General features: G+C 46.4%; 1 protein-coding gene across 7 annotated transcripts in view; it reads left to right on the plus strand.

Moving 5' to 3' along the window:
• Positions 1-15,392, plus strand: part of GRIA1 (glutamate ionotropic receptor AMPA type subunit 1) — a 187,694-nt gene that overhangs the window by 58,789 nt on the left and 113,513 nt on the right. For 4 of the 7 annotated variants that reach the window (XR_010834958.1, XM_013176000.3, XM_067005527.1 and 1 more), the window contains exons 2-3: positions 4,907-5,178; positions 7,249-7,386. Coding sequence is in view for 5 of the 7 variants with exons in the window: in XM_013176000.3 (XP_013031454.3) it covers positions 4,907-5,178; positions 7,249-7,386 (410 nt within the window). In the remaining 2 variants the exon portion in view is untranslated. Of the gene's footprint in view, positions 1-4,906; positions 5,179-7,248; positions 7,387-10,976; positions 10,995-15,392 lie in introns of those variants that run through there. The other 3 variants (XM_013176001.3, XM_048057138.2, XM_067005528.1) reach the window with 2 other exon arrangements.

Below are 15,392 nucleotides of genomic sequence, written 5' to 3' on the forward strand. Positions count from 1 at the left end.
AGATTCAGCAAGTATCAGGCTTCCCCCATCGGCAGTCAGTAAATGAAGAAATAATATTTGATGGCCTTAAAATGTCAGCCCCCAGATGATGTTTGTCGTCAGTCAGGACCTGCTTGGAGCTGTCCTCAGCTCTCTGAGCAGTGCCTGCTCAAAGAACGAGGAACAGATCCAGCACAAATTCAGTGTATAAAGTTTCCTCTGTCCTTCATCTTCAGGTTTTAGTGCACATTGGAAAGCAAGTGAAGCTCATGCTTCTTTTAGCTTCTCTGACTTGCTCCTGGGATGTCGAAGCCTTTCATTTGACAGCTCTGGCTGTTGTGTGAAGAAGAGAAGAGACCATCAGCACCTCAGGCCTGATTCATTGATGGGGGGATTTTTTTTTCAGCCTGATAACAGACGTTGCTTTGTAAAGGAGGTTCCCCCAGAAATGATTTGAAGGCTACGGTTTACAGGCGCTATTTTTCAATGGCATAAACACTACACTCCAGATTTAAAAGACTGAAGCAAATGTCAAATGTTCAAGTGTATAGGCACACATGGACAGGACTGCAAGGAGCCAGAGGTTCTGCTGTCCCTACTTAAGTCAGAATTTGCAGGGCAAGGACGAATGAAGGGCTAAGGCTTGGCTCGCTAGCCCTGTGGTGCCAAAACACCCATGCGGGCTGACGCCTGCGGAGTGGTTTCAGACAGGGCTGCAGGCGTGCAGTGCCCCGCCGCAGCAGCTCCGTCTGCCAGCAGGAGCCCTGGGGCTGTGCCGTGCCCGGGAGATGCCGCGGGCGGGCGCGCACAGCACCCGTGCGCCTTCCTCGCCGTGTCTATCAGTGTCGCTTCCGTGTGGGTGGCACCAGTGACTGTGCATATGTTTGCTGGGTGTAGGTGTGCCGAGGGCTATCTGCACACACGCTGGTGCTGCAAATCAAGAGGGTTTTCTTGCCCCTCACCTGTCCCTGTGTCTGCTGTGTTAGCGATGCCCACGGGGTCAACAGCAGACTGGGGGGACGTGGGTTATCCCGTACCCCAGAGGTTCTTGTGACACGTTTTTCACCGTCCTTTCAGCTCTTCTTCCGTCATGATCACTTCCAAATCTTCCCCATTTTGAATTTCCAGAGTCTGTCCTCTCAGCACCTGTGATCATTCCTTGAGAGGTACATTATCCAAAATAAAATTGAGTTGAACAAGGCAGGGAGAGAAACACACGTGACTCCATTGACATTCATGTATGCCAACGCTCTGCAAAACCCATACGAGAGTCTGTGTTGTTTGGAGTTTATTTAAATTAATCACTATAATTACATTTTGCTCTTTATCAAAAGCCTCCTATAGAGATTGTCCAGCTAGAAAATAATAGGAATTTCAGAAATAGTAGTATTTCAATAGCCTAATAGCCTCTTTGAAGACATTCAGGAGCATCATGTAAAACACAGTGGGCACTGGAGGGAATAATTCTGCTGGGAGGTCGGATTGATGCCGAGTTCTGTTGATTTCCTCATTTTTCAAGGCTGGAGGCTTCTGCATGTGAATGAGTCCTTTGTTTTTCCAAGGGTTCTGGTACAGAAATATCTGCTGTAACAACCGCTTATTTGCTATCCTGGAAACAAAAGCTCTGATAGCAAAGACAGGCCATTCTGCTCTCGTGGACAACTTCACGTTGTGCGAAGTGGAGCAAAGAGGAAGGTGGCAGACAGCCTCCCTGGAGACAAAATTCTCTGGTTTGCGAAACCTTGGAACAGAAATGGGTGAGAACAAAGGTTCTTGCTAAGTACAGCAAGGTCAGCCACCAGCAGAGCACAATGAGAACAGGAGCTTTGATGTATTCATTTTCTTGTTATGTCTGGCAAAGATCTTAAGTGAACCAGCTGCACTCTTTCAAAATTCCTTTATACCATTTCTTATCTTAAATCGGAAGGCCCGCTTTCTTAGACGTGTATTTACCTAACTCATTGCACTCAATTGCATGGATTTATCCCACAAGACCTTGTTAGAAGCTCCCTGTTAAGCACCAGGTGCCTGCTTGTCCCACCTATTTCTTATGGAGCCTTTAAGACAAAATACAGGTCTTCATAATTCCACTCCCCTGTATTTCCAGTTGCCCCCTGATCAAGACCGCACTGTGCAATATACATATATGCTGTAATGAATGATTTTCTTTGGTTTCGGAAATTAGAAATAAGTTCATTCAGATGTTTGTTCTTGTTTTTTAGGAATCTAAAAAATTCAGTTGATAATTCAGTCAGACTTTTCTCTTAGAAGAGCCCAGAACTGTCTGATATCTGGCACTGTAAGGTGCATTGATCTGTCAGTCATTCTGTTATGACCATTCCTGCAACATCTAAGAGTTTCACCAATATCCCAAGACTAAGTTTGGTGTTTAGTTGAAAGTTCAGAAGCTATATCCTTCAGAGGTTGATTTAAATAATCTTTAGAGCAGCTAGAGTTAATTCCTAGCATCCTTGTGCTAACAAACTGAATAAAACGCTACTATCTATAGGTAAAAAGGAAATTAATACATTCTTAAAATAATGGTCTTATTGCTACTTATCTTGTTACAGTGTGGTGAGGTTCTCCTTGTTAAGCCACCTGCACTCTGCAAGGTTTATAGACAAAAGCAGCATCATTAATTAATGCAACAGTGCAAGCTTTCTGTGAGCTATTACAATATTTTATTGTTATGGCTATTATTATTATTATTACTACCAGACAGGCTGCTTGGGAGTTTCGAAAACACGCTAGCAACTCTCTATTGCATTGGCTACCCTTCAGTACCTTTCTTTAGCTTATAAATGCAGCTGTTTCTGTTAAATTTGGATGGAAAGCAAGAGCCTATAAAGCCTACCAGTAGATTATTTTAGCCTCAGATCAGTGTTGTTGATATTATACAAGGAACGAGATGGAAATCTGAAGGTGCTATCTATCAACATACCTAAATCTGGTTTGCTTGAATATGGCTCTGGGATGCTGGTCACTCAGCCAAGATAAGCTCATCCTTTGGCCGCCTGTAACTCACTCCTAAACGCCTGAACAATCGCTTTAATGAACCTGCAAGTCTCTGACACCGAGAGTCATTGCCATGGTCAAGGGTGGCTTGGGGGAAAAAAATGAGTTCATCTTGGAGGGATGTTTTATTGCTTGCCATAAGGAAGATGTCAGTCTTCTGGGCTCTGTTTTTGCAGTGCGACTGTCCTCGCTGTCCTTGTAAGAGGCCACAAAGTTGTAGGCATCAGTACAAATCTGCTCTGATGCAAGGTGTTAGACTACGGTGCTACAGATGCTAAATGCCTGCTGTAAACGTCTGCCCTGGCACTTATGTGGGTGTTTAAGCATTTTGTCATCACAGCGAGATCCATAAAATCATCTAGGAAGAGGCTAAAGATCCCGAACCTAATTTGCAGAGATGAAATGTTGGCCTTGTGCAAAGATCATTGTCCATTCTCGTTTGCCCAGAGCCTGTGCCCACAGCAACGTGAGGAGTTTTCCAGTTGTCACATTTGGCTATGGAGACAGAGCATGGCTGTGTGTGATGCTGCGGTACCCAAGACCTCTGTTGCAGTTGGCAGGGAGGGCTGTAAGGGGAACCAGAGCTGTGGCAAATCTCTTCTAGAGAAAGTAGAGGGCATGCCAACAACAACAAAATGCTACCGTCTCTGTTTTCAAGACTTCAGAAGAGGCTTGAGGATATTAAGAGCAGTTACGTCACACCTGGTCACTGCGGCCAACAGAGAATGTCTCCGTGTTAGTGCAGGTTTTGAAAGCTTTGGTCGCAGCCTGTTTTGGTTATCCTGCTCTGCAGAGTCCCGGTCTGTCCAACTGCACCTTCTGCGGGAGCGAGTCCTGACCTTTGAGCCTATTTCTGACTCTAACACAAACAACATGTTTTCTTTGATCATGTTTTCTTTGTTTCCTCCTCACCATTTACTCTTTGTTTTCAGTAAGAATGCAAATTGTGGAGGCAAAATCTCTCTGCTCAGACATGGATAATCGCGTTCTGGTACAAGAGGCCCCAGGTTTGGTCTGGGGCTTCATGTTTCAGACGGGAACGGGTGAATTTTCTCTACTCTCTGAGATGGCTGTGGCTCTGTGTTCACAACACTTTGTCCTGAAACATTTCTAAATCCCAAGTGGTGCCTAAGGGCTGGTTTTTATTGTTGTTACTCCTATTGATTTTTTCCCTTTTGTTTTTGAGCAAAGCTGCTAATGGTCAAATAAGCTCCAACCTCACCAGAACTGCCACAAAACAGCTCTTACAATGATTCAGACTAGAAAAGCCTCCTAATTTCTGAAGCCTGCCCTGCCTGATGGTTCTGGCAAGCACAGATTCCTCCAGAGCAAGTGCATGGGAATGCCTCATAGGTTAACGGTGAGGCAAGGAAGGTGTGTGCTGGGGTGGGTGATTTATTTTTTTTTAATTTATTTTTTTCCTTCTTCAGGATCTTTGTTGTCTGTTGCTCTGAAACCCTTCCTTCCAAGGCACGTTTGCAGGATCCCTCCCTTTTTATTATCCTAATGAGCCAGGCTGTAGAGACTGATCCGGTCAACTCCTGGCCCCAGGGATGAGAGCCCAGGTTGGGATGCGACGGATGAGAGGCAGAGGAGTTTAAGCCCTTTCTCTAGAGGAGTTTGCCACCTACTGATTCACAGGTTCCTTCTAGCTCTTGCCAAGAGAAGTTGAGGGGTGATGCGGGGGGGAGCTGGGAACTTGGGGTAGGCAGGGATTGCCCTTAGAGACCCCAGCCAGGGCCCCCAGGGAATAGCTGGGGCGGTGGGGGGACGCGGTGCCCAGCTGTTGAGCTCCAGCTCGGCGAAGGCAAAGGGAGCTCGGTGGAAGCGCACGGCGTGCATGCGTGCGTGTGTGTTGTGTGTGGCGGGGGAGGGATGTGGATGAGGAGCGGGCTCTCTTTCTTTCTCACAGGGCTCAGTTAATCCTGCTGTCAGGCGGTGTTAAGCAGCAGTCTCAGCGCTGGATTCCGAGAGAAGGAGACGCGCAATCCAGAAGGCGCAGCAGAGGGGAGGCGAGAGAGGCAGCTAAAGAGAGCAGAGCGGGGGAAAAATCAAATCTATGCTCGGAACTGGGCTTCTTTTTCGCCAATGCAAAAGGGAATATGCAGCACATTTTTGCCTTCTTCTGCACCAGTTTCCTAGGGGCAGTGTTAGGGGCCAATTTCCCCAACAATATCCAGATAGGTGAGTGCGGAGCTCGGGGCCGCTGGGGAGTGATGCTCCCCGGCAAGCGGTGGGGTGGAGAGGGGGCGGTGGGGGCAAACCGACCCGTTCATTTGCTTGCAGGGGAAAAATGTGCGTGTGTGTGAGAGAGAGAGAGGGGGTGAACAGCGCGGGCTGGGTTTTCCTGTTGGTATGAGATTTGCAAGAGCAGAGAGATATCAATTTTTCTTTGGGGGAGGGGAGGATCGGGAATAAATGCCTGCACACACACCAACACAGAGGGAGAAAAGTGCCTCTGAAATGGAGGAAGCATGAAAAAAAAAATCTGTTTCTTGCTTTGTGAAATATCTGGGCTGCCATTGTGCGTTGCTGCATTTGCAAAATCGGTGGTTGCATTATACATTTTTGTGAGGATGCTCTCATCTGTAGGTAACTGGGACGAGAGGTAACAAACAGGCGCGCTCTGTTGTTGTTGCTAAAGAATAAGGGCAGAGCTATTGGAGGAGGATTTTGCGTTGAAGTCTCTTTTCATTTCATGCTACTTGCTTCCTCTGTGCACCAGCACTGCCTGTTTGATTCCTTTCTCCCTTCCTGTAACTTCTCGGTGCTGCTCTCCCCCCAGCCCCAGGTTCATTATTACTCTCCCATTGATCTTTATTGATGACAATTTGTAACCCAAATTCCGTTTCCTTGCACGCCGGTTTTCTTTCCCAGCTCCTTTCTCTGTACAAAGCCAATCAACTGCTAATCCACCAAGTTCAGGCAACTCCTGCCTTAGTATAGCTGCACAATTGGTGCTTTTATTGCTGTTCCTGCTACATCCCCATCTCCCTCCCTTCCTGCTTCCCTTTTACCCCAAATCTGTGCAGCATCCCAGATTCTTTCCCTTTCAACAAACACGTATAAGAGCTTAACTCAGCTACTAGCATCTTATTTCACTGACACCCACGATTAGGCTGGAGAGGGGGTGCATGTGGGGGGGTGGGTGATATTCGTACACAAATAGCCCTCTCCACACACCAAGAAGATGCCCTCTATACTTAAGATGTGCGAAGTGCCATTGCAAGCAGGTCTCTCTCTGCACATTTGTTTCTTCCCCATGTCATCTGCCCTGGAGGGTGGGTATCGATGCTTTCTGCTCCTGTTTTAATTCAGCCTTGTTTTCAAGCGCTTTGTTTCCCTATCTAAAATACAAATAGTGCTTCTACATGCATATAGATAACAGGACTCGTGCTATTACATTCAGACTTTCTGGATGCCATGAAGGGACCTGCCACAAGCGAAGTTCCCTGCGGGGGGAGCAGCAGGAAACTTTTCCTAGGGCTGGGTTATCCCAGCATTTTGTTCCAGGTCCATGAGGGGAGAGAGGCTCTGAGCCTGCGTCCAGCCTGATCCTGGTTTCTATTTGCTTTATGTTGTCCTGTGGCTCTGGGCTCAGACGCGCTTCCACTCAGATCGATCCTTTTCAGGATCAAGCTTTAGATTTCCTGCTCTCTCTGAGTCTGGCCACTGTCACCTGTTAAATGTAGGGTTTTTCCATGCAGCAAACTTCCAGCAGCAGCAGCAGGTGTTTGGCCATGGGCCCTGCTCGGTCCAGCTCTTACAGCCCCGTCCCCACGTGCCCAGCTTGGCCGGGCTGCTCTGAACCCAGTAACCCCTGCTTCCCTCCTGCAGCAAACCTGGGGAGCAAAGTTTAAAATGGGCCTAATTACAAGTGGGGGTGGAGGGAGAAAGACTCTAATTCCTTTTTTTAATAGAAGTAACATTGGCAGCGCTTACGTTTCTTTTCTTTAAAGTTGTGGGGAGGTAAAGAGGTTGAGCCAAACCCCAAGGTTCAGCCCAACCCTGCAGGATGCTGGGCTCAGAGATGCACCAGAGCTCCTATACGTGCTCCAGACATTACATAATGTAAAGGTTTTCTGCTCCCAGCCTGGCTGCAGCGGGCACGAACCCCCCTGCTGTGCTGGAGGGTTTTGGACTGCAGAGGCAGCCTCAGGATAGGCAAGCTGTAGCCCAGGAATATTTTAGACCAAAGAGACTGCTAATACAGGTGTGCTCAGACCTTTCTCCTTGTTCTGTTTTTCTCCCCAGGGGGGTTATTTCCTAATCAACAATCCCAGGAACATGCGGCTTTTAGGTTTGCACTGTCTCAGCTCACGGAACCCCCTAAGCTCCTTCCCCAGATCGACATTGTGAACATTAGTGACAGCTTTGAAATGACATATACCTGTAAGTAGCGGCGTTTGCCGTGCTTTCTCTTACTTTGGTTTCTTCACTCCTGACTGCTTTTGTGTTTATTATTTTTTTTATTATCTAAAATACGGGACATCTTGATAAAAACATGCAACTCTCCTTCAGGGTCCATGTAAGAAAACCCCAGATACACAGCAAAGAGATTTCAGAATCATTTTGGTTTGTGCTAAGATGTAGGGGGTGAGGTAGTGCTGCAGTTGTTCAGCATGTTTTGTGTTTTCTCTTTCAGTGCTTCCAAAGTAGTGTAAAACCCTCAACAATTCATTTCCTTGTGTTTCTCTAACCCCTGCCCGATTCTTCATACTGGGGTTTCATTCCCATATTTCCTATAGCTGCGATGTACAACAAAGGCACCCCTTTCCACCCACGGGGTGCACAGAAGTGTCTGTTTAGTGTGAACAGCTTCTTCTCCAGCCCCAGTTTAGCCATCTGTCCTTGCAATTTAAGAAAGACTGAGCAGAAAACGGCACCGTGGTGCAAGCAGAGTCCAGATTTACAGTAAGGGACATGTCCGATAAGGACGGAGAGGTAAGAGAGTTCTAGTTTCAAGTACCAGTGAAATTATTGGCTCTAAAAACACCAATTAAAGACTGAATTGGCACAGCAGAGTCAGTCCTAGGGCTTAGCTACACCTTGCTAAAGCACAGCACATTGTTATGTGGTGGAGTTGGGAAAAGAAAAAATCTGACTTGCCAGGTAACGCCAAGATTAGCAGCAACAAATAAGACCAGGAGGTAACCAGCAGAAAACAAACACTAACACAGCCCCGTGGTTGCAGCAGGGGCTATTGTGGCATTTGCTTCCTTCGGAGCGAGCAGCACGGTGCTGTGCACGAGGGGCTCGCACCGCTGGGATGCGATGCACAAAGAATTCCTCAGCTCGACCTGGTGTCAGACACGGCTTTCTTTCTCTGAGCCTGCGTGTGCTTGTGTGTGTATGAGGACCTGCAGGAGGAACCCTTCCCTTTGCAGAGCCTGTTGGGTTGTTGTTGGCTCACATCCGTAGTATCCTTTTGATTCACTGAAACATCCTCTCTGCAGTTTAGTCATATGGAGAGTGGGATAGAGGTGGACACAAACTGTTCTCTCTGCTAAGAAATATACAGAAGGGAAAAATGTTTTTCTGCAGAAAGAACCCAGGAATGTATAGGAGGAGAACTGATAAGGCTCCTTAAAGAAAAAAAAAGTCCATTTTTTTTTAATGTTGAAAAGTTTGCAAGTACAAGATTGCAGGAATTTCTTGGCCTGTAAGACGTAGGAGAGAGAAGTAATATTTTGGCCATGCTTTCACTGGACTATCTAATGACATTCCTAAAGATTTTCTATTCTCCTTAATACCCCTTTATTTGCCAACTACAAGGTTTTCATCAAGCAAGAGCAACTATTTCAGCTCAGTCCAATGGCACTTCCTTGGCAGGAAAACTAGACAAATAGAAGAAAAAGGCAGACCTAGTATCTATCAAAGGAAAGCGTCACCCACCTGGGGTAGAGTTGCTGACTGTGGCTGGGGATGAGCTATTTCAGTGCTGATAGCAGGAAGAAAGCAGAAACTGCAAGAATATTGCTAGAATAAATTCTCCATCTGCGCAGAGTTTTCCCTCCCTCTCTACGCCTGCCACTAATGATTTTGTTTACTGCATTAGCAATGATAGCAAGGCCACGATACTAGTTATGCTTAAAAAATCTGTCATTAGTACCACGAGGGTGGGGGTGGTCTCACAAAAGCTGAATGGAAGCAAGACAACCTCCCAAAGGATGTTATATTTGAGCTCTATGTAGGGCACATTGTCCTAGATCAGACCAGCAAAGCACTCTGCACAGTCCAACTTCACTTGTCCTCATTTTTTTTTTTTTTAATTAAAAACTTCCTAAGTTCTTCAAGACTATGGAAGGCAGCTTTTGTTTTGTAAGCACAAAAGACGGTGTTATTCCCTGTACCCTTGGGAGGAAAAAAAAAAAAAAACACCACCACAATAAAAAAGCCCCACAATATAACAGGCTGTTGGGAGATGTGGTTTTGGTACTCCCATGCTGAAACTTTTGCCAGGAATTATCTCCTTCCTCACCTTCCAGCAAATTCCCTTCCCTGTTGCCAAGATATCAGCAGAAAGATCTGTTTATTTACAGTGAATAAAAAACCCTGCCCACGCAGAGGTCCTTATCTTCTGAGAAAAGACTGGCCATGCTACCAGTTAAAAGTACCAGTTTTTGTTCCCATGGAGATGGAGAACGCAGCATTTCTCTGTCGTTGGAATCACCTGGTTCCCTGATGCTTTCGGTGGAGGGTGTTTGGACTCTGCAAACCTGGCGCTGCCCCTACCAGGAGCAGGACATCTGAGTAAGGCTGGCAGGTCCCAGCCCCATGGCGCGTCCTGCCTCCAGCTAGATCCAGCCTCCTGTGCTAAATGTAGTCTTATGGCAAGTGCCTGAAGCAGCATCATTCAAAACACAGGATATATATTAAGAATCGGTGGTGACTGCAGAAACAAAAAGGCTTGCTGGGCAGCTTGCGGGGCAGCGATGAAGTGGCAGGCTGAACTGCACCAAAATGACAACACCCTGTCTAAGGAGATCGTATGCAAAATGAATCTCGGTATAAACTGTGACACCGTCTTACCCCTGCCTGACATATATCTGCTTGCTTGTTAGGATGAGCGAGCTTTGGTGTGACAGTGGGTAAATTTACAGAATGAGATGCACCCATTTGCGTGCAGGTGACAGTGGTAGGGAACCGCTGCTGATGTGCTAGTGATGATCGTAAATTGGTAACAGTGATATCCACGAAAGTGATAAATCTGTAAAATATCAGGAGGCTGCTGTTGTCACTGGGGCATCGCTGTGACAGCCCAACGATAACTTTCAGATTTCTGATGCTTCCAGCTGTGGACTTTTTGTTGTTACACGGTGCTTGTGAATACCTCCCTGTGGGGTAATGTTGACCTGAGGTTCCTGTGCCCCTGCAGATTATGATTTTAAATTGTAATCATTAAGAAAACAAAAATGAGTAGTAGACACTGTGGTAACCTCATATTTCATGTGTGTGGTGGATGCTAATGTTGTCATATCGCTGAGACATGGGCACATTTCAATAACTGAGATATCTTCCTTAATTCATCCCAGCCCACAGACTAGTTGGCAAGGAACAGGCTCTGTGTTTGCAGCTGGGTGTGTGGCATAGCTTACTGGTTTTTGACAAGCAATGAAAATGCACACCTGCTGCTTCGAGCGTTCTTAACCAAAGGGTTAGAAAACTTTATATTTTTGTGTCATTTCACTGAAGGCCAAGGTAATTGTTTAGGAAGAAGGTGAATTTTCAGTCCTTTCTTCAGCAGAAGTATATAGCAGCGTCAGGTGACTATAAAAGGTAAAATGATGGGGTGGTGTAGCTGAAAGGTTTGCAAAGCGATGTAGCAGAGCAAAACCCTTCTGATCAGCTTTAAAGATGTGTTCTCAGGTTCTGTCTTCAGCCATTTCTGGAAAAGCACATTATGACCTCAGCACAGGCTCTGGCAAGCGCTGTCTTGCTGTGTTTTGCTGAGGCTGAGTGTGCTCAGGGCAGACCTGATGTGGCAGGAGATGCTGCAGGTCAGAGCTGAGAGACGAGAAGAGGGGTGCTCTGTGCTAGATGTGAGGACACAAGAGGGCTGAAGGTTAGGGCAGAGCTGTAAATTCTTGTCACTGTGAGTCACCACTGTCTGTGGTGGACACAAGCACCATGTCCTGTTGGCAGCAAAGGGATGAGAGCCTAGTTACTGGACCTAACACCAGGAAGTTTTCCCATATTCTTCATCTCAGCCTCCATTCATGCACATGTAATGAACATCCCCATCCTGTGCATTGCCCAGCTCCCTGAGGGGTGAGAGTTGTTTCAGCCCCAGCTCCTTAGCTTGATTTAGTTTGTGGTGCAGAAACTCCTGCTTTCGGCCCCCAGCAGGAGTCCCGGGGTGAGCCCAGGCAGAGCTGGACAGACGGAGGCTGTTGCTCTCGCTGCACGGCTGCAGCAGTGAGCTGCTTGGGAGGGCGATGGCTCAGCCATAGATTTCCCTGGCCGTGTCCTGGGGGATGTGCCCCGCTGAGTGGTGCTCACGGAAGGTGAATCACCAGCTTGGTAAATCCATCCCTGCAGAACTCATGCCACTTTGCAGGGATGACCGGCTACTAAAAATCCCTGTTCTGAGCTAAGCCTGTAGCTTTGCTGGTGCAGCAATCAGCTTTTGTGCGTGCTTATGTGTTGGGCTACTGAGAAGGGATGTTCGGGAGCTGCACAACCAAAACACAGAGGTCTGCAAAGGAGAGTGAAAGGATTTTTCAGCTGCATGAAAACTTGCAAAGAGGCCAAAAACCAATGCCTTAGTTATCCCTCTCCCTCCATGTATGCACAGCTGTAGGTACTGTGGGGTCCTCATGCTGAGCAGGGGCTGTGGGTGCTGCTAGTATATCAAAGTTGAATCCATTCTGCATATTAGAAAATGAATATGCATGTTGGAGACAGTTTATATTTTAAGAAAGCCTCCAAGCTGCAATTAGAAAAGAATTTGTAGTGATCACTCTCTCTGTGCTTATATTCTTATCAATAGCAGCAAGCTTAGATCCAGATCAGCTATAAAACAAAGTATTTCTTTTTGTTCTTCTTCTTGAGTGCTTACGTATATAGATACTGTATTTCTGGAGATAGCTTTTTATCTCCTAAATTACCTCTCAGAGATGGGAAGGAATAGGCAAACATTTGAATGTTCTCAAATGAGGATCTAAATTTGGCTTAATTAAACAATCATTGCATGTTTAATTTAAAGGAAGCTTCTTTGTTGACAAACATACGGTGGTCGCCATTTCTTGGAAAGGTGTTGCTGTAATTATTTCAGCAGTAATCAATTAAAATGCAATTTTTATAATTAAACTTCCGCAATCTAAATAAGCCCAGCCCTGTAATAGTATGTAGTTGTTATGGTGTTGGTAGGCTTGTTTTTATTTTTGCAATAACAGAAATGTCATGTAAATGCTTTGGGATTTTATCCCTGTAGGTCCTAGGATGCTAGCTATGTCTATTTAATGTGAGTTAAGCCAACAGAAACTTGGATTTAATGATCAGACAAAATCTGATTAATACAAAATAGGTACTACAGGGAAATATACCTCCTTAGATTCTGTGATGGGAAAAGGTCTGATGCAGGTGGGTGAATCAAAGCATCAATTCACATTAGATCAAACTGATGTTAAGGATGCTCAGTTTCTGGCAGGGGTGCGCTGTGAGTTCCTATTAATTGCATGTTTATTTGGTGAGATGCTCCCACCTTACAGGAAGATCCAGCCGTCAGGAGGGTGCTGATGAGCACCGTCTCTGCAGAGGGTGAAATCCAGCCGAGGTGCAGAAAAGGGCTGCCAGTGACGAGGGAGCGGGTCCTGGGCATGGTCCAAGGTTTCTGCAGTGGGTTTGGGGTGGGCACTGGGTGCTCAGCGGTGGCAGCCACCACCGAGGAAGGTGGCAAGCCATCCCTTTCTTTCTCAGAAAAGAAAAGCACTTAAAACATGAGTGCCAAGCCATTTGCTCAGCTCCGGCTGCCAGGGCAGGGCAGGCTGTCTGTCTGCCTTCACGGATCTGGGCACAGAGAGACTTGGGCGAACGTGGGCCAATATCGTCTGCGGGGACGCTGATGGTACTCCCCTGTCACTTGGCGAAGGCAGCCTTGCTGAGAGGCTGGCAGGGCATGTCAAGAACAGGTTTTCCCCAGTCTCGTGTGTCTGTTTCTCTCCAGAGGGGATGGGGGCACTTCTTTACATGACTATTTTTATGTTTTTATTTATTTTTATCCCAGTCTGTGGGAGTGGTGCCTGGGGAGAAAAGCTGATGTCACGTAATTAGGAAAAATTAGAAGAGGAATAATAGGAATTTCACACCTGCAAATCTATCTGCTCATCTGCAGAGGATCCCAAATATTCATTGTTGACACACAAACAAGAATGAAGAAGTAAAATTCGGGCTCTGCAGCAGTCAGAGAAGGGATTTTGAGAAAGAGTGAGCAGCAGAGGCCAAACCTGTTCATTGTGTGACAGTCACAGTTTCCACTCACAGCTCATCCTTTCTTCTCTAAAAATAAAGCTTTTTCATGTGATAGGGATGCTACTAAGCTGCAGACACATGGGCTTAATTTTTTGGCATATTAGCAAGGTGAGAGTCAAAATCTTCATGTGGCTGCAAGGAAGGCAGAGTGGGGAAGCACACTGTTCCCTTCCAAAACTCTAGTGGGAATTTTAGATATATACGTTTACGTTTTCCTTAATAGGGTTAGGGCCCCAAAGGCAATAGCTCTCTGCCAGTAGAAATGGAAACCATCCCGGTTACCTTCAGTAGCACGTGGAGCTTTGAGCAAACACAAAATCACACGCTCCTTAAAGATGCAATAAATCAGGGAGACTTTAATATTCTGCTGATCCAAATTCTCCGGGGTGTGGTATTAGCAGAAGGCTGAAGACAAAGATGCATTTATTTCAACTACACTCCTTTAAAAAGGGATGAGTTTTACTTCTCTGCTTTTAGTTGTGCAGGACTGGAACACGGGAACATTTTTCCCAGTGAAAAGTGCCACCTGGTGCAACGTGGGGTGTTCTCTGGAGGTTACGAGAACCCCTGAGGAAGTCAGGTCTTAGGCATCACGCAGAAGAAGGGCTGAATCCAGCCGCTAGCAATCCACCACCATCCCTGCAAAAAATGTTTCAAAATAATACCAGATGATTAGCATAACAGCATGCCATCCAGCAGAAACTGTTCCCCGCTCACCTGCTGAACTTGATCGCTCATTAGCTCACACGGTAACGAGTCCCTAGTTGATTTTCTTTTGCTACCCTTTAGCAGCCAGACCCACTCAATCCCTCTGGGGCATTCTTGAAAAAAAAAAAAAATGTTGATTTTTTTTATTAATATATTTCAGTTATTTTCCCCATTCTTTGCAAAGCCCACCCTTTCAGCCCTAATCCAAAGTTGCGGTTTAGGAGGAGACATGCTTATGCATCACAGGACTGATTGATCTCTTGAGAAGGTAGCAGCGAGAGGCAATGAAGAGGCGAGTAACAGCTACAAATTGCTGGATTTTGGCTCCTTCAAGAGGGTCTTTCATTCTTTGATTTTATTTGTTTTTGACAGAGTGGAGGAGTGCAAAAGAAAACTGATGTCTGAGAGTGAGATGTAACATACAACTGATGGCAGGATTCTTGTGTGTATATAATGTCTGCACCTCTCTATGTGCTCTCAGAGTGCTGGCTTTGATTTAATAAGCGAGGTCCTGTAACCGTGCTAATGGAGCTGAAGTGGGAGGGAGATGAAAGATTGAGGCTGGAGGGTCTGAGGAGAGACACGGGAGCTGCTGTAGGTAATCGGGATGCAGCGTGGAGGGATCTCACATGAAAGGGAGGGGTATTTCTCACCTCCCCGCCCTCCCAAACACTTTGCTTTGATCTTTGCTAGCAGTAAGCTTCACTGAACAAATGACATCCATGACTATAGATTCAGATGTGTTTTTCTCCCACTGGCCTGCACGTGTCCCCTGAGTGCCCAAGCATGTTAGCTTTCCTTCCACGCAGTGCTGACGCCCCATCCAGCACCGTCCATGAGAAAGAGAACAGTGTTGCTATTCTGTCAGGTGAGCAGCAAGAAAAATTACCAGCAGGTATGGGAGCTTGGATGAGAGGAGACCAGCAGAGTCCACGCAGGGATGGGGGATGGAGAAACACTGGGTCAGGAGCAGCACTTGGAAAGACCTAGTCCTTTAAGGACCCATGTCCTTAATGAACTACCAAAGGAAGTAATAGAAAGCCAAACCACATATGGCCATGGGGGGAAGGGGCCGTGGGCAAGTTGCTGTTGCAAGCAAGGACAGGGAGACAAGCTGCAGCACAACCCACCCATGCAGCAATGCCATTTCCAGTTCACTGTCCCAGAAACACAGGCAGAGCAGCTGTCCCCAGTCCGTCCTGAGCAATGGGAGATAT

Source organism: Anser cygnoides, chromosome 14 (genome assembly GCF_040182565.1).
Source record: "Anser cygnoides isolate HZ-2024a breed goose chromosome 14, Taihu_goose_T2T_genome, whole genome shotgun sequence".
In the NCBI taxonomy this organism is placed as follows: domain Eukaryota; kingdom Metazoa; phylum Chordata; class Aves; order Anseriformes; family Anatidae; genus Anser; species Anser cygnoides.